This window comes from Ogataea polymorpha (genome assembly GCF_001664045.1).
Source record: "Ogataea polymorpha strain NCYC 495 leu1.1 chromosome Unknown OGAPOscaffold_7, whole genome shotgun sequence".
Taxonomy (NCBI): Eukaryota; Fungi; Ascomycota; class Pichiomycetes; order Pichiales; family Pichiaceae; genus Ogataea; species Ogataea polymorpha.
The window spans coordinates 708,268-728,366 of NW_017264704.1; the positions used below are offsets into that span (position 1 = coordinate 708,268).

General features: G+C 52.6%; 13 protein-coding genes across 13 annotated transcripts; 5 read left to right on the forward strand and 8 right to left on the reverse strand.

Annotated features, from left to right (window-relative positions):
* Position 1: 1 nt before the first annotated feature.
* OGAPODRAFT_14904 (uncharacterized protein) lies at positions 2-2,494 on the reverse strand (the record flags this gene model as incomplete). The annotated part of the gene is made up of 1 exon (XM_018353439.1): positions 2-2,494. The coding sequence occupies one exon, from the start codon at positions 2,492-2,494 to the stop codon at positions 2-4; it is 2,493 nt and encodes an 830-aa protein (XP_018208875.1).
* Positions 2,495-2,607: 113 nt separating this feature from the next.
* OGAPODRAFT_17521 (uncharacterized protein) lies at positions 2,608-3,831 on the reverse strand. Its single transcript, XM_018355167.1, has one exon. The coding sequence runs from the start codon at positions 3,820-3,822 to the stop codon at positions 2,635-2,637; it is 1,188 nt and encodes a 395-aa protein (XP_018208876.1). The 5' UTR covers positions 3,823-3,831; the 3' UTR covers positions 2,608-2,634.
* An 812-nt stretch (positions 3,832-4,643) lies between these two features.
* On the reverse strand, positions 4,644-5,999 carry OGAPODRAFT_103553 (uncharacterized protein). The gene has a single exon (XM_018353185.1). The coding sequence runs from the start codon at positions 5,192-5,194 to the stop codon at positions 4,652-4,654; it is 543 nt and encodes a 180-aa protein (XP_018208878.1). The 5' UTR covers positions 5,195-5,999; the 3' UTR covers positions 4,644-4,651.
* Positions 4,644-5,999, forward strand: OGAPODRAFT_17522 (uncharacterized protein). The gene has a single exon (XM_018355168.1). It carries the CDS (start codon positions 5,300-5,302, stop codon positions 5,864-5,866), a length of 567 nt encoding a protein of 188 aa, XP_018208877.1. The 5' UTR covers positions 4,644-5,299; the 3' UTR covers positions 5,867-5,999.
* A 148-nt stretch (positions 6,000-6,147) lies between these two features.
* On the forward strand, positions 6,148-7,273 carry OGAPODRAFT_96007 (uncharacterized protein; the record flags this gene model as incomplete). Its single annotated transcript, XM_018357856.1, has 2 exons — positions 6,148-7,211; positions 7,261-7,273. Exons 1-2 carry the CDS (start codon positions 6,160-6,162, stop codon positions 7,271-7,273), a joined length of 1,065 nt encoding a protein of 354 aa, XP_018208879.1. The 5' UTR covers positions 6,148-6,159.
* On the reverse strand, positions 6,148-8,662 carry OGAPODRAFT_96008 (uncharacterized protein; the record flags this gene model as incomplete). Its single annotated transcript, XM_018357857.1, has 1 exon — positions 6,148-8,662. The coding sequence occupies one exon, from the start codon at positions 8,660-8,662 to the stop codon at positions 7,307-7,309; it is 1,356 nt and encodes a 451-aa protein (XP_018208880.1). The 3' UTR covers positions 6,148-7,306.
* A 297-nt stretch (positions 8,663-8,959) lies between these two features.
* Positions 8,960-10,915, reverse strand: OGAPODRAFT_17524 (uncharacterized protein). The gene has a single exon (XM_018355169.1). It carries the CDS (start codon positions 10,706-10,708, stop codon positions 9,398-9,400), a length of 1,311 nt encoding a protein of 436 aa, XP_018208881.1. The 5' UTR covers positions 10,709-10,915; the 3' UTR covers positions 8,960-9,397.
* Positions 10,916-10,952: 37 nt separating this feature from the next.
* On the reverse strand, positions 10,953-11,887 carry OGAPODRAFT_17525 (uncharacterized protein). Its single transcript, XM_018355170.1, has one exon. It carries the CDS (start codon positions 11,834-11,836, stop codon positions 11,081-11,083), a length of 756 nt encoding a protein of 251 aa, XP_018208882.1. The 5' UTR covers positions 11,837-11,887; the 3' UTR covers positions 10,953-11,080.
* Positions 11,888-12,141: 254 nt separating this feature from the next.
* OGAPODRAFT_83819 (uncharacterized protein) lies at positions 12,142-13,015 on the reverse strand (the record flags this gene model as incomplete). Its single annotated transcript, XM_018356738.1, has 1 exon — positions 12,142-13,015. The coding sequence occupies one exon, from the start codon at positions 13,013-13,015 to the stop codon at positions 12,206-12,208; it is 810 nt and encodes a 269-aa protein (XP_018208883.1). The 3' UTR covers positions 12,142-12,205.
* A 160-nt stretch (positions 13,016-13,175) lies between these two features.
* OGAPODRAFT_103565 (uncharacterized protein) lies at positions 13,176-15,586 on the forward strand (the record flags this gene model as incomplete). Its single annotated transcript, XM_018353186.1, has 1 exon — positions 13,176-15,586. One exon carries the CDS (start codon positions 13,176-13,178, stop codon positions 14,268-14,270), a length of 1,095 nt encoding a protein of 364 aa, XP_018208884.1. The 3' UTR covers positions 14,271-15,586.
* On the forward strand, positions 13,185-15,601 carry OGAPODRAFT_78234 (uncharacterized protein; the record flags this gene model as incomplete). Its single annotated transcript, XM_018356432.1, has 1 exon — positions 13,185-15,601. The coding sequence occupies exon 1, from the start codon at positions 14,585-14,587 to the stop codon at positions 15,599-15,601; it is 1,017 nt and encodes a 338-aa protein (XP_018208885.1). The 5' UTR covers positions 13,185-14,584.
* Positions 15,602-15,828: 227 nt separating this feature from the next.
* On the forward strand, positions 15,829-16,869 carry OGAPODRAFT_14915 (uncharacterized protein; the record flags this gene model as incomplete). The annotated part of the gene is made up of 1 exon (XM_018353440.1): positions 15,829-16,869. The coding sequence occupies one exon, from the start codon at positions 15,829-15,831 to the stop codon at positions 16,867-16,869; it is 1,041 nt and encodes a 346-aa protein (XP_018208886.1).
* A 721-nt stretch (positions 16,870-17,590) lies between these two features.
* On the reverse strand, positions 17,591-20,046 carry OGAPODRAFT_17526 (uncharacterized protein). Its single transcript, XM_018355171.1, has 2 exons — positions 19,931-20,046; positions 17,591-19,889 (listed from the first exon to the last, which is right to left on the reverse strand). The coding sequence occupies exons 1-2, from the start codon at positions 19,962-19,964 to the stop codon at positions 17,605-17,607; spliced, it is 2,319 nt and encodes a 772-aa protein (XP_018208887.1). The 5' UTR covers positions 19,965-20,046; the 3' UTR covers positions 17,591-17,604.
* Positions 20,047-20,099: the final 53 nt, after the last annotated feature.

Consider the following 20,099-nt stretch of genomic DNA (forward strand, 5'->3'; position numbering starts at 1 on the left):
ATTACATAAGAAGAGGTCGTTCCGGATTGTATCCCTCATCCAGAGGTTCGTTTTCTGTGCTGCTTAGCTCGCCGCTCTGTTTAAGCTCTAACCATAGTGCAGGGTAGTGGCGCGTCGCAAAGCGCTCAAAGTTTGTTCTCACGTCTCGATCCACACACCAGTTGTACATGTCACGAAGAACACGTCTGTCTATCAAATGGCCTCCATCGCTATGGAAGTTCTCCTCCAGAACGCGCAGCGCTGTCTCGTATTTACCAAAGGAGCAATGTGCGATCAAATACTCGCCAAAAATGCGCGGGTCTGCCAGCACATCGTACGCCGACAGACTAGTGTAGAAATCCGTCACATGCTTAAGTGTGTATCCCCTGAGAGAACGAAGCATCCAATAGCAGCTCTCTGCGTTGAGTCCACGCGATTTCGGCAGCGAATAGGCGATATGGAACGCGTCTCTCACTTTGAAGGAGTCCTCAATGGCGCAGTAGCCTTCCATTATGGCGTTAAGCAGCCTGATGTCCATGTTGATAGCCAGATCCATCTTGGCCCCCAAATGGAGTTTTTGCACGCCTTCCACGAATTTGCACCGCGCAAAGGAGCGGAAAAGATAGATATAGACATCCTCGTTCGGAGGAGCGATCTTTGCCTCTTTGCTGAGCGCCTTGAGGTTTGCGAACATCTTGAGTGCTCGTCTGGGCTCGTTGTGAGAAATGAAATATTCCATCAGACGATAATACTTGTCATATGGAATAATGAAGTTTTCATGGAGAAACTCATACACGTGCCAGTTTCGAGTGGTACTGGCCTCTGCGGTGGTGCTATATTCATAGAACGACTCGAATATGGGCTCATATTTTGTCACAGATTGGCGTTCGTCCTTTGAATGCTCCACCACTTCTCTATGGAAAAGCTCCATGGCGTCTCCCGCGCAGTCTTGCTCCAGAAACATGTCTATCATGGCCCTGAGAGCAGCCTTGTTTAAGGAGTATCCATAGTTCTTGATCCGCTTGTACAAGATCACCTTTAAGGTGACGTCATCATCGCTGTTTCGAGAGTACATTTCGAGCAAACGGAACAGAACAGGAGCAAAAATGCTATTTTCTTCTTCGCCCCACTCTATAGGCTGTTCAAGGGACCCTTCGAACAGCTCCAAGGCTTCTTTGCATTTGCCGACATCCAACTGGTGTTCGATCAAGGCAGCATATGTTTCGGCCGTCGGCGTCACTGTATACTCTGACTCGAAAAAATCAGTAATAGCCTTCACAAAGTCCAGGCTCTTTTCCGAGTAGCAGCATGCACCCACCACGTAGTTCAAGGTTGCAGTGTCATTAACACGGAAATCTTTTTTGTAAGTATGTTCGAGATCGTAGTTGATTTTGCGTATCATATCGATAACGCTTCTTTCGTCCGCAGCCCTGTACACTTTGATTTGCATATATGACAGCCATTCGTGCCGGGTGAACTCAACAAATTCGTACTCTAGATTCTCTAGTAAACTCTCTGCCGCCTTGCTGTGGCCCAGTTTAAGCGCGGCAGAAACAATGGCAGCAAGCTCCTCGTCCCTGATTTTTTTCCCCAGTTTGTTCCTGAAACACTCCGTCAAGCTCACTAGTCTATCCAATATTTCCTTCACGCACCCATTGAACTTGTTCTTAGTGGCGAAAAACAGGAGATTGATGTACTCGTTCAACGGCTGATCTTTTTTGTGCTCCAAAACCGCAACAACCTCGGTTAATCTTGCGGCCACCTGGTTATCCTCGTAATCTCGCCCGATTTCAGCATCTGCAGCAATGAAAAACGTACCAAGAAGCTTCTCAGACCGCTTCTCATCACCCAGATCACATATCTCGAACAATTTGACCACCGTCGCAGTGTCTGGAGTGACCGTAGCGAATGCCTCCAAAGCTATGTCCACCACATCCATCTTCACGTCGTCACGCCTCAAAGAAGCTTCCTCCTCTATAAACGCCTCTATTGCCCTGATAGCTATGTTGGGTTTGTTGCTCACTAGCACGTAATTGAGAAACAGCTCAAATAATTGCAGTCGTATATTTCTATCCTGTTGGTACTCTTTGGATCCCCTCAACGAGGTGTAGAACCGTGGAAAAAAATCTATATTTTTCACCTCCTCAGCAGTAATAGCTGGAACAGCAGCTCCTAAAAGTGCCAGCATTTCCTGGGCGGTAAACACGTCCATCGGGTCTGATTCTCGATCGATCGCATGGACAATCCTGTTTATAAAAGGAAGCTCGTTTTTGGAGAATTCTGACCCCGCCATGCAATATAGTAGTTGTCTTAGCTTTCCGCGGAGCTGATCGGCCTTGCCTTTTGGAGCAATATGCTTGGAGAAATATATGGCCCGGAGGTCTGATTTGAGATTGGAGACAAGCTCCTCCAAATTGGTGTGTTCGGTGGAAACCGTGGACGAGAACCTGGCTGAAATAATCGGCATCCCCACGGAAGACGTTCTCTGCCTGCAGATAGCCAATGACGGGCCCATCGCACGCTGGCGACAATGCCTCAACGTCTTAAGAAATCGATCCATCAATATTTAGATAAAAAAGGTGGGGCAGCTCCTCAAAATTTGTATGAAAGGTGCACAGCCCAGAATACTTTAGACAGGTGTATATATACAGGCCATTACTTGGAAATCTCGTTGCCGTACTCGTCGTACGTCTTGGTGTTTTTTTGGTACGCACGGACAGCCCAATTGTATCCGACAAATTGTATGTCCGGGGCGCTGGCGCCATCAGTCTTGGTGTATTCGCTCCAGAACTTCTGCGACTTGAGTCGCTCGTCCTCGGGAGGAAAGCCGTTTTCAAGCCGCAACTGCGCAACTTTTTCGCGCAAATAGTCACAAACACGGCTGCGCAGAGCCTCTGCCTCTTTGCCGAATTTGAGCTCAAACGACAGATCATTCGGATGAAACTTGTCGTGGTATTTATCGCATAAGGCACGCCATTCGGCACGGAATGCCTCTATAATACGGTCATCCAGGGCCTTGCCTATGTTGACCGTGATTGTTGAGCCGATTCCCTGCGGAAGCACAGAGTCTACCACGTCGTCGACCTTGGCTTCGGGGACGATTTTTTCGAACCCGTCGGTGAAAATGGGCACCACAACGGGAGCCACCGTTGGTTCGAGGATCAGTCTGGCAGTGCCCCACCGAAAGAAGCGCATCGAGTTATTATGTGGAGGTTTCAACTGGCAAACGTAGCCCTCGGGGAAAATGTGGACCCAGGACGTTTTATATCGAAGAACAGGCGGAGTGTATCTCGGAGAGTAGAAGGAGCGCACGTCGGTCGCCAGAGGGCTGCCAACCGGGACGCTTTTTTCACTACCTTGGAAAATATGGTCAGTATCCAGTGTATCGTCTGGGGACAAAATTCGAACCAGCGCGTCTAGACCCCCTTGAAAAGGCCCACGGCCAAATCTCTCACAGGCAAATAACTTTCCAAGTGAAAAGAATGTGCTGCTCGCCTTCGAATTGAAACAGATATTGGAGGCGGCAAGGCCCCATCTAATGTCGTCCAGCGAAAGAAAGTATCTCCACGGTAGACAAGCCCAAATAAACGGGTCATCACAAACAGACATGTGGTTCATTAGCGTGAGAAATCCGCGGTTTTCGGCGCGAGCTTTTGCAAGCCCATGGTCTAGATTATCCAGACCCTTGACATTAACGTTGTAGAACAGACCTAGGATGGCTTTGCTACCACCCACCACGGCCATGCATGTGGCATGCGAAAAAAAATTCCAGATGCGTGACCTTTTAGGACGGTCCTTCAGGATAAACTCGTCCCCTCGCTGCAAAACATCGTAGAACGACATGTGCGAAGCAAGAGCTTGATCTTCGAGATTTGGAAAAAAAAAATAGAAGTGATTAGGTAAATTGCTAGGACGGGTCACGTGAAACCAGTCACGCGGAAATTATTCAAGTTGGGGTGTTTAGATCAGTTCGGAGTGTGGCTTGCACTTCGACAATTGGGGCATGTAGCAGTGAAACCACCATGTCATCTAAGCGAATCACACAATATAAAGTCAATCGTTGCAGCGAAGCGGCTGCGGTCCTGCAAAACTTATCAATCACCATAAAACACCCAACTGACTACACCACTACCATCTGGCTATCGGTTGAGATAATCAATTTTCGTGGCTATTTTTGATATACCAAGAGCCTTGCTACCGGAGATGCCTACATGCGGCTTTTTGCCGGCGGGAGAAATGCAATTGCTATAGAATAGCTGCAACAGGACGTGTTGCAAGTAGCAGCAAAAATAGAGCTCCAAACGAGCGATTGTTGTCATCCCAGCCGGCCTTTTCCTTAACCTATGAACCACGACTGTTTTTTTGATCTGAAGGAGTTCTGAATGGATATGCTGTCTCCTTGAAGCAGCGTCCTTAAGATACAACCTTTACGTTTTACTGTAACACAATTCTGGAAATCCTAGGCCGTCCACTTGAAGTCGTAAAGGACTGTGGTACAGTGTGCGGTTACTATTTCTCTGTGGAAACGTATGAGAAAGTCGGAGGTGCCTGAGCCATAAACAACCTAACCCATCGACGACATGGATCGCAGATGCATGGATCAAGCACCATATGCCCACCCACCCAAAAGTACATACAAGCTACAATAATTCATCCACTCATTATCCGTATATCACTTCCTTTTCTCGCTCACCTGCTCGACCTTGACATCTTCTAGACCCTTGTCCTTCAAAAGCCCCAAAATGTACGTTTCCACCTCGTCCCCCACGTCTCCCTGGATAACCACCTCGTCCTTCTTCTCAGCATTCTTTGTCACCGACGCGCCCGTGGCAAACTTCGAGGCGAATGTCTTGGCCATCTTCTTCATGTCCACGTCGAAAACCTCGAGACCTGCGATGGCAATAACGTGCTTGTGTTTTGTGCGCTGGATCCGCTTTATCAACACCCTTGAGCTTTTAAGCGACTGGAGCTCGCGCTCCAGCTTGCGCTCCTCTTTGAGCTGCATCTTGGCGAGCGACTCAGAGATCTTGGCCTCTTTTTCAGATGACAGCGACGAGTTGTGCGCGCTTTCGGAGTACAGTTTTTTGTAGAGCTCCGGGTCGTCCTCCTCGAGCCAGGCCTTACATTTCTTGAACTTCTTGCCAAACTCACAGAACTCCACCGGGAAGCTGCACACGCCGCAGTATTTGACCTGCACAGGAGACACAGCGCTCATGGATATATGGGAAATAAAGATGAATTTTTTCTTCACGGCTGTGCTCCCTTGAATTTCGAATTGCTGTAAAAATTGTTTACCATCGCGTTGCACAAAATATAAGAAATGGCCGCCTACGCAAGTCAAACGGTGCCTCAGCTCAAGGAACTGCTCAAGCAAAGGGGTCTGCCGACCAACGGGGTGAAGGCAGACCTGATTGCGCGTCTGGAGGAGTCTGACAAGATTGAGGCCCAACTCGACGCGGGAGAGGAGTCTGGCGCGAGAAAGGACGAGCCGGCGCCAGAAAAGGAGCCACAGCCGGTAGACTCAAAGCCCGAGGAGAAAAAGCAGGAGCCGGCCGCTCAAAAGACGGCTGCAGGAGCCGAGAAACCGCCACAGGGTGCCGCGGCCCCGGACTCCAAGGAAACGCCAGAAACCGCGAGGGAGGAGAAGAAAAACCTCAATCCAGAGGAACTGAAACAGGCGGCGATCGAGCTGCTGAACAAGAAGATTGCCCGGGCAAGAAAGTTCGGCAACGAGGAGGACATTGCACAGCTGGAGGCCAGTCTCAAGCGGATCCACAAGTTCGGCATTTCGCTGGACTCGGCGCTTGCCAGAGACCTCGGATTCAGACCGGAGAAGCCTCGCCAGCCGCAGGGGTTCAAGAACGGCAAGAAAAAGTGGCGCAAGTGACGGTTGTAACATAGGCAGAGTGTAAGCGTAGATATACACAGGTGTGCGGTGTGCGGTGTGCGGCGCGAGGAGTACACACTCTGGCGTTCGCGACCGTTGTGCATGGAATCTATTGTTCGCTATTGTGAAGAGCAGCTCAATTTATAAAGTGTAGATATCACAAGAGTTTTGAGTAGAAGGTGACATTCACGGGAGGCTCCAGAGCAAATTTGCGTACAGTTATTTTGCTCAACTTCGCATCATAACCAGATCTTGCCCATACGCACCTCCCTCTGATTATCGCCACCTTTGCCATGTCCCAGAAACAAGATCAGAAACCGGCAGGGGGGTTGTTGACCGCCCCCCACCCCTACCGTCCACAGGTCCCCGATCCGCAATATATCGTCAACGTGCTGAACCTGCCGCGCACCATGACCAGAGTAGACCTGGAAGAGCTGCTGGAACCGCTCGCAATCGACCTTGACGCTATCGGAAGCGTCCAGATCTACGAGATGCATACCAACGGGCTGTCTGTGGCGTCGCTGGGGATGGACGACTACGAAGCGGCGGCGAGGATCGCGAGCAGGCTGGACGGGTACGAGTACTACAGCGTGGTTTTGCAGTGTCATATGCTCAGTGCGTATCAGCCACAGATTCCTGCTAAACAAGGTGTTGCTCCGTTCTTCTCCACAATCGAGCCTGTGCCGGCCCCGATGGCGCCCTTCATCCCCTACTATACGTACGGAATGCCCGTTCCCGGACAGAGATCTGTGTCGTTTCCCTACGTCGAACCCGCACTCGCCACAACTGCCGCCCCTCCACACAATCACCAGGCTCGCGCATACCGCTCCCCCAAAAAATACCCCGGTAAGACCAGGCAGCGCGTGGAGCTCGGCAATAATTATTCTTCGATCCTGAATCCAGACTTCGACGAGGACAGCTCTGCGTCCGAGTCCGAGTCCTCTGTCGACGACAACGACCGGCCTGCCGAACAACTCGTCCAGTACACCGCGGCAAAGTACGTGAGTCCTACGCGGCTATTTGTCGGCAACATCCCGTTCCACGCGACGTATCTCTCTGTGCTGAAATTTCTGAACTCGGGACGGCCCAAGATCGTCCAGCTGTATCTCAAAACGCAGCCCAGCGGAGTCTCAAAGGGGTTTGCGATCGCGCAAACGACAAGTCTGGAGGACTCGGTCGAGCTTATCGAAAAATTCCACGGCGCACGGTTCCAGGGCCGCAGCCTCGTGGTGCGGTTCGACAAGCTGCCAAAACTGGTGGTGAAGAGCCACAACATCAAGAAGCGCAAAAACATGGAGAAAAGGCAGCTGGACGAAAAGGAGAACGAGCAGGACCAACCCGACGGGTCGCCTGCGGGACAGCACTCCGTTGGCGAAGAAAAACATGTAGCCCAGGAGCTGGTGCTAGCCATAAACAACATGAAGGTCTCATAGGCTGGCTCTAGAGCAGCGGCTGGAACTTGAAAGGCGGCCGGTCGGAAGGCGGGAGCGGAGGATGCAGCACCGGCGGAGCAGGCTGCGGACGCGGGTAAGCGGTGTCGAAGTTCAGATTCAGGTAATCTTGCATGTTGTGATAGATGAGCTCCAGCTCAATGAGCTTGTTGGGCTTGTTTTTAGTAGCATCAAACAATTTCTCCAGTTCCTGGTCGCTGTTGATTAGGGTTTTCGTGTCAGCGTTGCGGATCTTGAGGATACGGTTATTATTGACGATGCCGAACGCGGTCTTGGAGTTGGAAATTAGTTCCAGCACAGTTGGCGGCGAGCACGAGCTCGAAGGGTATATGAAGCGCAGGTCCTTGGTGTTGAAGCGGATGACCACGGTGATTAGGGTGTCGGAGGACGGGGACCGCGACAGTATGGACGATTTGTGTATAGGGGGATTTGGCAGCGGGTTGAACGGATAGTCTTTTTCCAGGATGCTGCGAAAGATGTCTGCGACCGGGTACAGCACCTCATTGAAGCCGAAATCCTTGACGCAACCTCCAACCAGTTTTTTGAACAGCTGTGCTGCGACAAACTCGCCCAGCTGCACCACTTCAAGAGACTCGTTGTCGAGCCCCTTGATGATGGAGCTCAAAACAAAGTCGCTATTGAGTTTCTGGCGGATGTAGATCACCGAGTCGAACGAGAGATGCCCAAAGCTGCGTTCGAGCACAAACATGACGGCAGACGCAATGCACGTCGACCCAAACCCTTCGATCGACTCGAACGAGCGCGCGGTCGACTTTGTCAGCTCGTAGCACGTGCGCGACTTCTTGATACTGATTAGCAGCCGGTCTGCAGCGGCGCGGAACTCGTCGTCCATGTTGAGCTGCCGTAACGAGCTTGTGAACGGTCGGTGGAGCATCGGCGCCACAAGGGCAGAAATGGCAGTTTTGGACTCTGTCTCGGTCTCGTCCGGCTTGTTGCCGCTTTGGAACGCGTCCTCGTTGACCAGATCGGAGTATATCGGGCTTGCTGTTTCCTCAGTACTGGAGCGGTCCTCCTTCTCACGTCGCCGGTTGGCGAGCCGTTTCTGCGACCGTTTCTTGTTTCTGCGCACACTCTGGATAGCCAGTCGCACGAGCTTGTCAAACTCGGGCAGAGTCTCTTTCGGGAACCCAAATTCCTGCTGTAAGGTCTGTGCACAAACAGCGATTTCTGCATCCTGTTCGCACGCTTTTTTCGAGCTCAGAGACAGCGACTCAACCAAAAGCAGTCTGCGGGACGAGAACTTGCGCCACAGAATCTCGTCGTGGAAGTTGAGCTTCTTCCGGATCGCGCTAGTGGCGCCTGTGCGAGCGTCAGAAGTTGCCATAGACAAGAGAAATAAATTAAAATGACTTATTTTTTGTCGTCGCGTCGGTGGGACGAAGGAGTCATTCTTAGTCATTTTATTTATCCCCTTTTTATGGCTCGTTTATTAATAGTGCTGCTTCTTGCACTGAATACAGTTGCGCTGCTCAACGCCGAGGCGTTTCTTAACTGTGGACCACTCTGCGTAAGTAGAGCTCCCGAAACCTCTAACCTTAGGACGATGGCTACTATTTAGAATGCCACGATCGCGCCCGCAGCGGTTATTTGTCCTGCACGGCCCCCAACGAGGTGTGCAAATGCTACTACGTGGGAGCGCTGATGTCAGAGTGCACCAAATTCTGTCCTGCCTACGTAAGTATACTCTTGCTGCCACTAATTTTAGAACAAAAACACTTACGAGCTGCTCTCCTCGCTCTGCAGCAGAAACGTCTACGAGATGTCCAATGCGAAGATCGTGGAGACGTCGACGGCGCTCAACGTCCTGAAAACCAACGAGACGAAAAAAAGCGCTCTTTCTGCACTACCGTGGCCTTCAGAAAGCGATTGGGAAAGAGACGTTCTGGAGCTGAAACTGAGCGCCAAGATCCGCAGTCGTCAACGGCTGCTGCCCGAGTCACACGAAGTGTTGCAGGCAATGCAAAGAAACTACACGGCGCACACATTGAACGTGGCCCCAGTGCTGAGACCCACAATGAGCCGCCTTCTGCCTCTTTTGGCACTGATATTGACTACATAACTAGACGGTGTCGTGATGCTCTGCAGTGGCCTTGAGCGACTCGGCATCGTCCACCAGCGCAACGGTGTCTTCGCCGTCAAACACCCGCGAAATCTCCTCCAGCGAATAGCCCTTGGTTTCCGGGTAGAACACATAGGTGTTGACCACGAGAGCACCGAGAATACAGCAGAACACAATGTAATAGCGCCAGCCAATGCGGTCCATGGCGATGGAGTTGCAGAACGCCGCAATTAGCAGAGCACTGTACACACCAAACAATTCGACGGTGATGCCCTTGGAACGCAAATGGTACGGGAAGATCTCTGTTGGATACGCCAGGAGCAGTGGCGTGTACGCAATGTCATAGTGGAAATAATAGATGAAGATGAACCCGAGAACGGCACGGCCGTACTGTTTGGAGCCAGTTTGAGAAAACTTTGCCGAGCACGCCGTCCAGATGATGTACGATATCAGCATGCCAATTCCAGAGAACAGAAACAGGGATCTGCGGCCAAATCTGTCCACCACAAGGGCACCTGTCACCGCAGCCAGGAGATTAAAGATCTGGAGCAGGCCGTTGATCAGCGACTGCATATCGGAGGAGGTGATGCCGATTGTGTCGAGAACAAGCGTGAGGTAGTACGAAACAACGGCGATTCCATTCCACTGCGCACCGACACCGACGCTGAGCGCGATGTAAGTTCTTTTCCTGTTTCCGGCCGTCCTGACAAGGTCCAGCCACCTGGACTTGGCTGCCTCTTTCTCCAGGTCGAGCGCCTGGATGATCTCTGTCATTTCGACGTCGATCAGTGGCAGCTTGTCGTCGCCGTTGGCGTGGTACTTGACGAGGGTGGCGCGAGCCTCAGAAATTCTTCCCTTGGAGACCAGCCATCTAGGCGACTCTGGAACGAGCCACATGAAAAGCAGCTGGACACAAGGGAAGCCGGCCTGCAAGATGGTGGGTATTCTCCAGGCCCACGAGTCTCCGCGGCCGGAGGTGCCGTAACACGACCAGGACGCCAAGATGGCACCAAGATACCACATACACCAGTACAGCGACGTCAGTTTTCCTCTAAAGGACGGATACGCCAGCTCAGCAGTCAGCAGCGACACGGGCTGCACGGCAAACATACCAGCGGCACCGACAATAAACCGAGCCACGATCATCTGGGCCATCGTGAAGGCGGATGCTTGGATGATGGTGGCCACAATGATTCCAAAAAGACCGCTGATCAAAACGGGTTTTCTGCCGATCCTGTCGGTGAGCCATCCGACCGTTGGTAGTGCGATCAGACAGCCGCAATTTTGTGCTGCGTTGATGAAACCAAGCATAGTTCCATGCGGGTTGCCAAAAAAAGTCCCGCCACTCTTGCAGCGACTGCAGACCGTTCATCAGCGACCCGTCGTAGCCTGCGGTAGCAGACGACAACAGCGGGACCAGCATCAGACAGTTGAGAACGAGCAGGTGTTTGGTTCTCCACCAGGGTTTCTCGTGTTTGGGAAGCACCTGGGCAATGGCAGGCCCGACAATCTCCTCGATGGGGGTGGTTTAAGACGAATCATTTACAGAGCTGGGGGACAAGCCAATATTCAGACGCATATTTATAGCTACACACTTGCGTTCCGCATTAGGAAAAAACCTGGGGTTGCAGGAAAAAGCCCATACGTCACAGGGTGTGTGTGCACCTGGTGCGGACTGGAGATTTACGGGCAGCAGAATCCGCCGTCGACAATGAAGTCACTGCCGGTCGTGTACGAGGACGCGTCCGATGCCAGATACAGGTAGATACCCTTGAGCTCACGTGGATCGGCGTCTCTGTGCATAGGGATGGCCCTGAACCAAGCCTCCTTCATTTCGAACGGACAGTCGCCGGAAATTGCTGTGTCGATGTATCCTGGCGAGACGGAGTTGACTCTGGCAAAATCGGCCCACTCAACCGCAAGCGACTTGGACAGGTGGATGACGCCTGCCTTGGCAGCGTTGTAGGCTGCCTGCTGCTGTGGTACATTGACGATGTGGCCCGACATGGAGGCGGTGAAAATCAGGCTTCCAAAGCCCTGTTTCCTAAACACAAATCCTGCTGCACGGGCGCAATAGTACGCTCCGTTGAAGTCTGTGTCCACCACGTCGTGGAAAGCCTCCAGAGATTGGTCCAGTCCACCGGCCTTGGCAGGGATGCCTGCGTTGGCAATCATGCAGTGGAGCTTGCCGTCGAAATCTGCGAGCGCAGCAGCAACGGCAGATTCGACCTCTTCATAATGGCGCACGTCCACCTGGTACGCTTTGGCCTTGACTCCGTATTTGGAAATCAGTTCTTCGGCCAGCGTCTTTGCGGAGGGGTTTTTGTGGTACCAGAGCGCGAGGTTGGCCCCCGCCTCTGCAAGGCCACGAGCGACTTCGTGGGCAATGCCACCAGACGCGCCGGTGAGAATGACGAGTCTGTTTTTCATCGAAAACATCTCGAAGACGGATTCACTGATAGGTGGGTTGGCTCTTCTGATAGACTGTGGCATAGCTGAATGATGAAGAAACGTTAGCGTTTGATGGCCGCTTTATAGCGTGCAAAACGGACTTTTTCAAAGACAGAGGGTGATAGTCGCCCTTGCGGCATTTACCCCAGACACACCCATGCTCGGAGAAAGTGGAGAAGGTGGGGAACCTGCAGGAAGCCTAAATTTTTCTCAGAGACAAAGCCTGGGGTGCAGGAGTCGATGGCCCTTCGGGGTAAGATGGTATCCGCTTACGGGTGGTTTTATGCTTTCTAGACTGCATTAACGGCTACAGAATGCTACCAACGACCTATCTATACTGGCACCGTCTCTGAACGCTCAGGTCAAGGTGTAGCCTCCGCCCACAACGAGCTCGGCGCCCGTCATGTAGGACGACGCGTCGCTGGCCAGAAACACGTACACGCCCTTGAGCTCGTACGTCTCACACATTCTCTGTGCAGGAATCATCTGCCCCCACGTTTCCTTCCACTCTGGTGGGTGCACATCCAGCATATCGGTGTCGATGTATCCTGGCGACACGCAGTTGACTCTTGCAAAGTCGATCCACTCAACGGCCAAGAAGGCGGCTAGTCTGACAAGGCCGGCCTTGCTAGCATTGTAAGGGGCCTGTTTTTGAGGATAGTTGACAATCAGTGACGAAACAGAGGCCGTGAAAACGATACGGCCCTGATCCAAAGTTCCTGCTGCCTTTTGCTCCTTGAACACTTTGGCGGCAGCCTGGGCTGTGTAGTACGCTCCGTCCAAATTGACCGACATCTGGGTTCTGAAGTCTTCCTCAGAAAAATCTTCTGCCGGCTGGTGAATGCAGATTCCTGCGTTCGGGATCACAATGTCCAAACGGCCAAAGTCTGCGAGAACTTCGCGGGTGGTGGCTTCGATGGCCGCCTTGCTGGTGACGTTGCATTTATACGCTTTGAATCTCACGCCGTACTGGGCGAAGCTATCCGTGAGCTCCTTCATGGCCTCTGGTGAGGAAGAGTTGTACGTGATGGCGATGTCTGCGCCAGCCTCAGCAAGGCCGATTGCTGCGCCGAGACCGATTCCGCGGGAGCCGCCGGTGATGAAGGCGACTTTGCCCTTGAGGGAGAAGAGAGCGTTGACGTGTGCGTTTGCTGGCTTGAATAGCATTTTTGGACCGGATTTTAGAGAGAAAGTACCCGTTTTTATAGTGCAGATCGGGTTTGGTGGTGCCCCACAATTTTTTGCGGATCTGGCCTAGAATGGGGGCGACTAATTCCGAGGCTGCGGATATATAAACCGCGGGTCCGCTGGGTCTGAGACCCACAGAATGGTGGACCAAACGTACAAGGCATTTGTTCTGAAGGATGTCAAGCAGCTTGCGTTCGAGGAGCGCAAAACGCAGCCAATCAAAGACACGGACGTGAGAGTGCACGTTGCTCAGACAGGTATCTGTGGTAGCGACGTGCACTATTGGCAAAAGGGCCGGATTGGAAAGTTTGTGTTTGAGAAGGGCATGGACATGATTCTTGGTCACGAGTCGTCTGGTGTGATTGTGGAGGTCGGTGACGCCGTGAAGGGCCTGAAGGTGGGCGACCGCGTGGCCATCGAGCCAGGTGTTCCGTGTCGATTCTGTGCACTGTGTCGTGACGGGCTTTACAACCACTGTGACAACATGAAATTCGCCGCAACTCCACCCGACGACGGCACTTTGGCCAAGTACTACACAGTGGCCTACGACTACGTGTACAAGATCCCAGACTCGATGGACATGGAAGAGGCTGCGCTCGTGGAGCCGGTCAGTGTGGCTGTGCAGATCTGCAAGCGGGCACGTCTTCAGGCCATAGATAAGGTCGTCGTGTTTGGATGCGGGCCGATCGGTCTGCTGACCCAGGCGGTTGCCAAAGCGTACGGCTGCCGCAAGGTTATTGGGTGCGACATCAGCGACGGCCGGCTGGAGTTTGCCTCCAATTACGCTGCCGACAACGTGTACAAGATGCCGTTCAAAGACGCCGACGAGTCCGACGAGACGTACGCCAAGAGAGTGTCCGCAGACATCAAATCCAAGTTCGATTTAGGTTCTGGAGCAGACGTAATTTTGGAAGCGTCGGGTGCAGAGCCGTGCATCCAGGTCGGTGTCTTTCTGGCCAAGCCCGAGGCGCGCTTTGTGCAGGCAGGAATGGGCCGCGAGTTTGTGAGCTTCCCGGTGACAGAAGCGCTCGTGAAGCAACTCAACTGGACGGGAAGTATTCGGTACTCTGCAGGGGTGTATCCAATTGCGGTGGACCTCGTTGCCAGCGGCAAGGTGAAGGTAAAGCCTCTGATCACGAACCGTTTTACGTTTGAGCAGGCCGAGGAAGCCTTTGAGCTTGTCAAGGCTGGCCGCACCGATGTAATCAAAGTTATTATCCAGGGTGTGCAATAGAAGCATTATTATATGTAATTACTGGCCTCCAGACTATAGTAGCAAATACCGCGATGATGGGAGTCGGATACGATGGCGTTCTGCATCGCGTGCGGCTACGGAAATTTTAGTGTGCTTTTTGTTCGCTGAGTTGCATGCGGCGTTTTTTTAGTGGTTGCTCCAGGCTGCACTTGCAGAATATCAGGTGCAGGAGTTTAGCGACTGGCCCAGCTCTCCAACGCTCAGAAAGGAAACAAATATAAAGCAACAGAACCTGGCCATTTCACGAAATTCGAGCAGTTTGGCCGTTCATCTCGTATCTCAAGTGGATCCTGATGATTTCATTGATGCAAAAAAGAGATCCCAACCACTTTAATGTGAAGCTTCCTTCCTTTGACGAGCTGACAAAAACTTTCTCTAAGCGGGAGCCTCCCGCGCCGCCCGAGGTGCCCGGCACTTTCCACCGCCGCCTGCCGAGCCTCCAAACGGACTTGTATCCCTCGTTTCAGCAGATGCGTTTGAGAAGCGGTTCTGACGTGGGATACCTGGCGCAGGGCACGTCTGCCGCAAATTTCGCCGTGCCTCCGCCGGCCAGCACAACAAGCTCTCTCGAGACGAGCCCGCTGGGCCCGCCTGGTCCACCATCGGCAGTGAGTTACTCCAATCCTCCCTCAGCAGAATATATTGTTCCTGAGCAGTTTCGGTTCCCGGCGGTAGACCCTAACCAAGAATTCGCCGACAGGCTCCGCGGCGCGCAGCAGAACATCAACGAGCTCAACCAGTTTATGCGTCCGCTCACACACGCCACAACGCTGAACCAGCTGCCGCCCCTGTCCGAGCTAGAAATCGACAGGGCCATCAGAAACACCGACCAAATGCGTATTTTTTTCCAGTACCTACGTGGACAACGCTCTCAGAAATTCGCCGCGTGCAGCGAGCCCGAAAATATTCACCGCACAACAGCCTATCAAGACACAGCCAAGACCAAAATGCAAGCACACCGCCCAACCAAATCGGAGCCATCCATCATGGGTGAGTCGGCGCTGCTAAGAGTGCATCCCCCTAAGCCGCTCATTGTCTCCGAAACTGACACAGACCAGATGCCTAAGTTTGTTCCGCAGGGAACTCTGCAACAGGAGCTGAGTGTGAAGCCGCGCACGAGGTGTCTTCACTGTGGATCGATCAATACGCCGGAGTGGCGCAAGGGTCCTAACGGGACGCGGACCCTGTGCAACGCGTGTGGGCTATTCCACTCGAAACTGGTAAAAAAGCGGGGGCTCCAGGAGGCAGAAATTATCATGAAACGGCGCCGCGAGACGGGCAAGTCGACAGACCGCAGAATCAACGAATAATACGTCACGCGGATTATCTTTTTTCCTTACCCTATGTATTAATTTTCCGGGGAACGACCATTCTGTCCAATAAGATTTCTGCAAACGGATGTGGGACGGGGAAAACAATAAAAGTGGCCTCAACATGAATAATCCGATTTTTTCCTGTCTTAACGTAATGTTCCGTGTGGGGGTTTTTTTCTTGAAATACCGGAATTTCGATTTCTTTCTTTTATTCCCCATTCGCCATGTTCACCCTCAGAGAGCAATCTTTTAGGCCTCCGGATGAAATCACCCAGCAGGCGCGGCGAGTAGTGCTCGACAACCTCAACAAGCAAAATACAAGAAACGAGTCGCTAATAGACCGTGTGCGCCACGGGTCCGCGCTGTTTGCCAAACGGCGACCCCAACCCTCGCGCCCACTCACAAGAACGCCGTCCCAGGACTCCTTCCAGTCGGTGTATTCTATGCCGACGTCTATGTATTCTGCCGCCACCAGCGTGCAGAGCGAGCCTGTTCAGGTGCCGAATCTGGACTATCAGGACCCTTTGCCGCGGCGAGAAACGCTCAAGATTGGGCTAAGTGCGGCGCTAGACCATGTTTCGGCCTGCGCCGACGTGGGGAGCCAGGTGTTCAACGAGCTGAGCGTGCTGTTGCGCAAGACGCACGACGGTGCAAACAAGAACTCGCCTGAGAAACTAATAGACTGGAACCTCAATCTGCTGCGGGTGTTGCTTTGTGTTCGCACAAGCAGTCTCCCGCCAGAGTGGAGGGACCGCCACGTTATCGTCCAGGTGGAGGAACGCGCCCGCGCAACCCTCACCAGCGAACTTGCAAAAATCCGCGCACTGAAAAATGCAAAATTCAACAAATTCCTTTTCAACGTGGCAGCACGTACACCCACAGACGACCACCTTCTGCAGATTAATGCTCTGGATGACTCGCCCGACAAGTTCCAGCAGGCGCTCGTCGAATCCGATCTGTTCAAGGAGTTCAATATAGACTCGCAGTTCAAGAACCTTGTGGCCCATGTCTCGATCCAGAATTCGCGCCAGTTCGGCTCTCAGTTCATGGCCGTGGCCCTGCGCAACTACTTTCTCAACCTGCTGGTCGCGGCCCAAACGCTGTTCGAGTTCTATTACAGCGGCCAGGTCGGCGTCGACGTCGACAACCTCTCGTCCAAGGATCGCAAAATCCTTTGGAAAAGCATCCGTCAACGCAACTTTGAGAAGATCAAGGTGTTTGGCGAGTGCGCCCCCCACGCGATTCTCCACGAATCAATGAACTAGCATCAATAAAATTATCGTTAATCGTCGCTATGTATCGCCAGCTACAGCCTGCTCCGCTTCTTCGGTTTGCGCACTTTGCGCCCTCCTTTTTTGACTTGCACCTCCTCAAACCGCTTCTTCAGCCATCCGCTCGTCTGCTCATCCTTCAACAACTCATCAACAAACCCGGTGCCACGGCTCTTCCTGTGTATTCTGTTATGGAAGTCTGTAGGCCCGCCAACGAGAGTCCCCACCTGGAACCGCTCTGGGATCTCCCACTTGTCTTTCTTGTAAAACCGCTTCGGGTCGATTGACGCTCGGTTCTTCAGTATGACAAGGTCTCTTTTGAGCTTGTCTGTGAGCTCCACCTTTGGCAGCTCAAACCAGCGTTCCGTGACACTTTTGGCCGCTTTTTGCTCTTTCGGCAGCGCAACTTCGATCGGATCGTCCACTTTCACTATGCTTCTTTGCTTTTGTGCGCTTAGCAGCTCGCCAGAAGACAGCTTCGGCAGTCTACCTGCCACCTTCTGTATATCTTCAAAAGAGTCCTTCGAAACAGGCTTACTGGCTGTCCCAGTGGCCTCGCGTAGCCGCAAAAAAATGTCCTCAACATCAGGAACGTCATCAATCTCATCAGCAGATAAACTGCTGTCCCGGGAGGCCACGCTCTCAGGGATCGGCGAAAACGTAGACATTGACATTTCCATTAAAAAAATAATTTTTTTTGGTACAAAAAAAAACGCTATATATAAGAAATCACACCCGTGCACCGTCTCCATAACTCTCGCTCAACGCAATCAGCTTCTCAATACTCGCCAAATGCTTGCCATAGTTGTTCTTGCTGATCACCTTCAAATAGTCCCGGATCTTCTTCACCAACAGCCCTTTCTTCTCGTCGTCAATCAGCTCCACAAGCTTCTGCACCACGTAGTTCGCAAAGGGATCCTTCATCATCAGACACAGACAGCTGTTCTCGTCCAGCTTGCCATGTGGATCCATGTTGTCACGCATGATCTCATTATAGATCTTGCCCCTATTTTCTTCGGTCTGGTGGATGATACACTTTTCCACAGCGTTCGACGCAAACTTGTGTTTCGAAAGCTCAACAAGGTTCTCCAACACAACTTGCAGTATTTCGTCCGTGTACTTAACAGAGCCGTGCTCGACAACATGCTGGATCACATAATTTCCAAACTGGTCCTGGATCAGATAGTACACATAGTCCTTTAGCTCGTCCAGAATGAACTGTTGGTCTGCCTGGTCGGAAAACTCCAAAAGTCGCTGGATCACTCGGCAGCCGTATGGATGCGTCGACAAATGGTAGATCTGGTGTTTGATCGAGTCCAAAATAAATGGAATCTTGGATATCGGGATACATTCGATCGACTTCTGGATCACATGGTTGCCGTTCTGGTCCTTCACCAAGAGCAAGATGTTTTCTCTCAGCTCGTCTAAAATCTGCAGCTGCTCTTCCAACTTTAAAGACTCCAAGCCTTTCTGCACCACACGACACCCATACATCTGCAACGACAGATCGTAGAAGCTCCCGCGCATCGACTCAAACATCACTTTCCGCTGGACGTCGTTTCCGTGCTCGAAGTACTTTTGGATCACGTAGTTTCCAAAGACGTCCGTCATGAGGTCCATTGCATGGTTTCTGATCTCGTTGAAGATCACCTCTTTGTCTCTGTCATTGGACAGAGCCAGTTGCTGTTGAATAAACCGCGACCCGTGCTGGTCTTTTGCAAACTCGTATCCATAGCCGTATATATCTTTCAGCGTGTACTCCTTGTTCTTGTTGTTTCTGAACTCCTCAAGCAATGGCGACCGCACAATGTGCTTCTTCATCTTGGCCGGTTTGGGTGACATGCTCTTCTTCAGCGGTTTACCGGGAGATCCGGCCTTGGAAGGGGCAATGTGGGCATCATGCTGCAACGGCGATAACTCAGCAGGCACCACCGGTGGAGGCGAGGCCACAAACCCATACGGGCTGAAAGAAGGCACCATGAAAGGCGTCATGGACCGCAGACCGGGCTGGAAAAAGCCCTGTGGCGCCGGAGCACTTGGCTGTTGCTCATCGTCGGTCTTTTCGCTGCCTTCTTCGTCAGGCCCTAGTCCCGCCGCAAGGGGCGCCATGGGTGGAGGCGGTATCTGGCCCCACACAGGCCACTGGCCCAGGCCGTAGGGCGGCATCACAGGGTACCCGTTCACCTCTGGGTCGAACGGTGGGCCATACTGAGCGGCCATCGGCTTCTCAAAACCACGAGGCTGGAATGTGGGGGCCGTTGCCGGGTTCCAAGAGTTCTTAGCGTGGTCGTGGGGGGAGTCCAATATGGCCGAGCTGTGTTCGGAAGGCACATCGGCAAAGGAGAGGGCGTTGGGAGAGCCTGCGACAAACTGGTTGGTGGGAGAGTTGGTGTTGGAAACGTAGTTGTCGAACTTCTCGCTGAAACTCTGTTTTCTGGGCTCTCTGAAGGCTGCCTGGGGCGACGGAATCTCTGTGCTGTTGAGGTTGGACGAGCGACGCGACGGGATCAGGTCCGACGAGGACAGCGAACCTGTGTTTCCCGAGCCCGTCGACGGCGTGGCAGAGTTCTGGATGTTGAGCCTGGCCATCTTGAGCTCGAGCTCCCGCGTCTTCTCTGTCACAGACGCAAACTTCTCCAAAAAATTGGACGACCCCAGTCCCGACGGACTGAAGCTGGAAACGTTGACGCCAGAGATGGACGCCGCCCCAAACAGGTTGTTGGCAAACCTGGACTTGTGCTGCGGCACTGGCGCGCTGATTGCGCTCAGTGCGCCCTTCAGATTCGGGAACTCCGACCCCGAGTCGCTGGCCAGTTCCTCGCCCAGTGTGGCGCTCACCGGCTGTGCAAAGACGGAGTTAGCCTGGCCAAACAGGTTAGACTTGGCTCCGCTCAGGCCTGAGATGATGCTGGCAACCTCGTTGTCCAGCTCGGCCGTCGACAGCACCTTTGTGCTGGCGCCAACGCCCTCGACGCTCGCCGGCGTGTCCCATGGACTGCTGGCTGTTTCTTCAACTGCCGTTAGCACGGGCTTTGCCCTCTGGGTTGATACTCACCTGAACCGCCTTTGAAAGGACTCCAGTTTGCCATCGTTGTAGATCGAAGCGGAATTTAGCTGACTATGTACAAGCGGACCGCGACGATCACCAATTAAATCTGTTTGGTGACTGACTATATACAGATAGATAAAACAAAAAAAAAAACCCTACTGCAATAATAAGAGGG

What these genes read in the sequence shown, in the direction of transcription:
- OGAPODRAFT_17521 (XM_018355167.1), bottom strand. Translation starts at nt 3,822, where the DNA reads ATGTCGTTCTACGATGTTTTGCAGCGAGGGGACGAGTTTATCCTGAAG.
- OGAPODRAFT_103553 (XM_018353185.1), bottom strand. Translation starts at nt 5,194, where the DNA reads ATGAGCGCTGTGTCTCCTGTGCAGGTCAAATACTGCGGCGTGTGCAGC.
- OGAPODRAFT_17522 (XM_018355168.1), top strand. Translation starts at nt 5,300, where the DNA reads ATGGCCGCCTACGCAAGTCAAACGGTGCCTCAGCTCAAGGAACTGCTC.
- OGAPODRAFT_17524 (XM_018355169.1), bottom strand. Translation starts at nt 10,708, where the DNA reads ATGCTTGGTTTCATCAACGCAGCACAAAATTGCGGCTGTCTGATCGCA.
- OGAPODRAFT_17525 (XM_018355170.1), bottom strand. Translation starts at nt 11,836, where the DNA reads ATGTTTTCGATGAAAAACAGACTCGTCATTCTCACCGGCGCGTCTGGT.
- OGAPODRAFT_17526 (XM_018355171.1), bottom strand. Translation starts at nt 19,964, where the DNA reads ATGGCAAACTGGAGTCCTTTCAAAGGCGGTTCAG. An exon ending in TCCTTTCAAAGGCGGTTCAG is followed by an intron (nt 19,890 to 19,930) that starts GTGAGTATCAAC and finishes TGCTAACGGCAG; the next exon opens with TTGAAGAAACAGCCAGCAGT.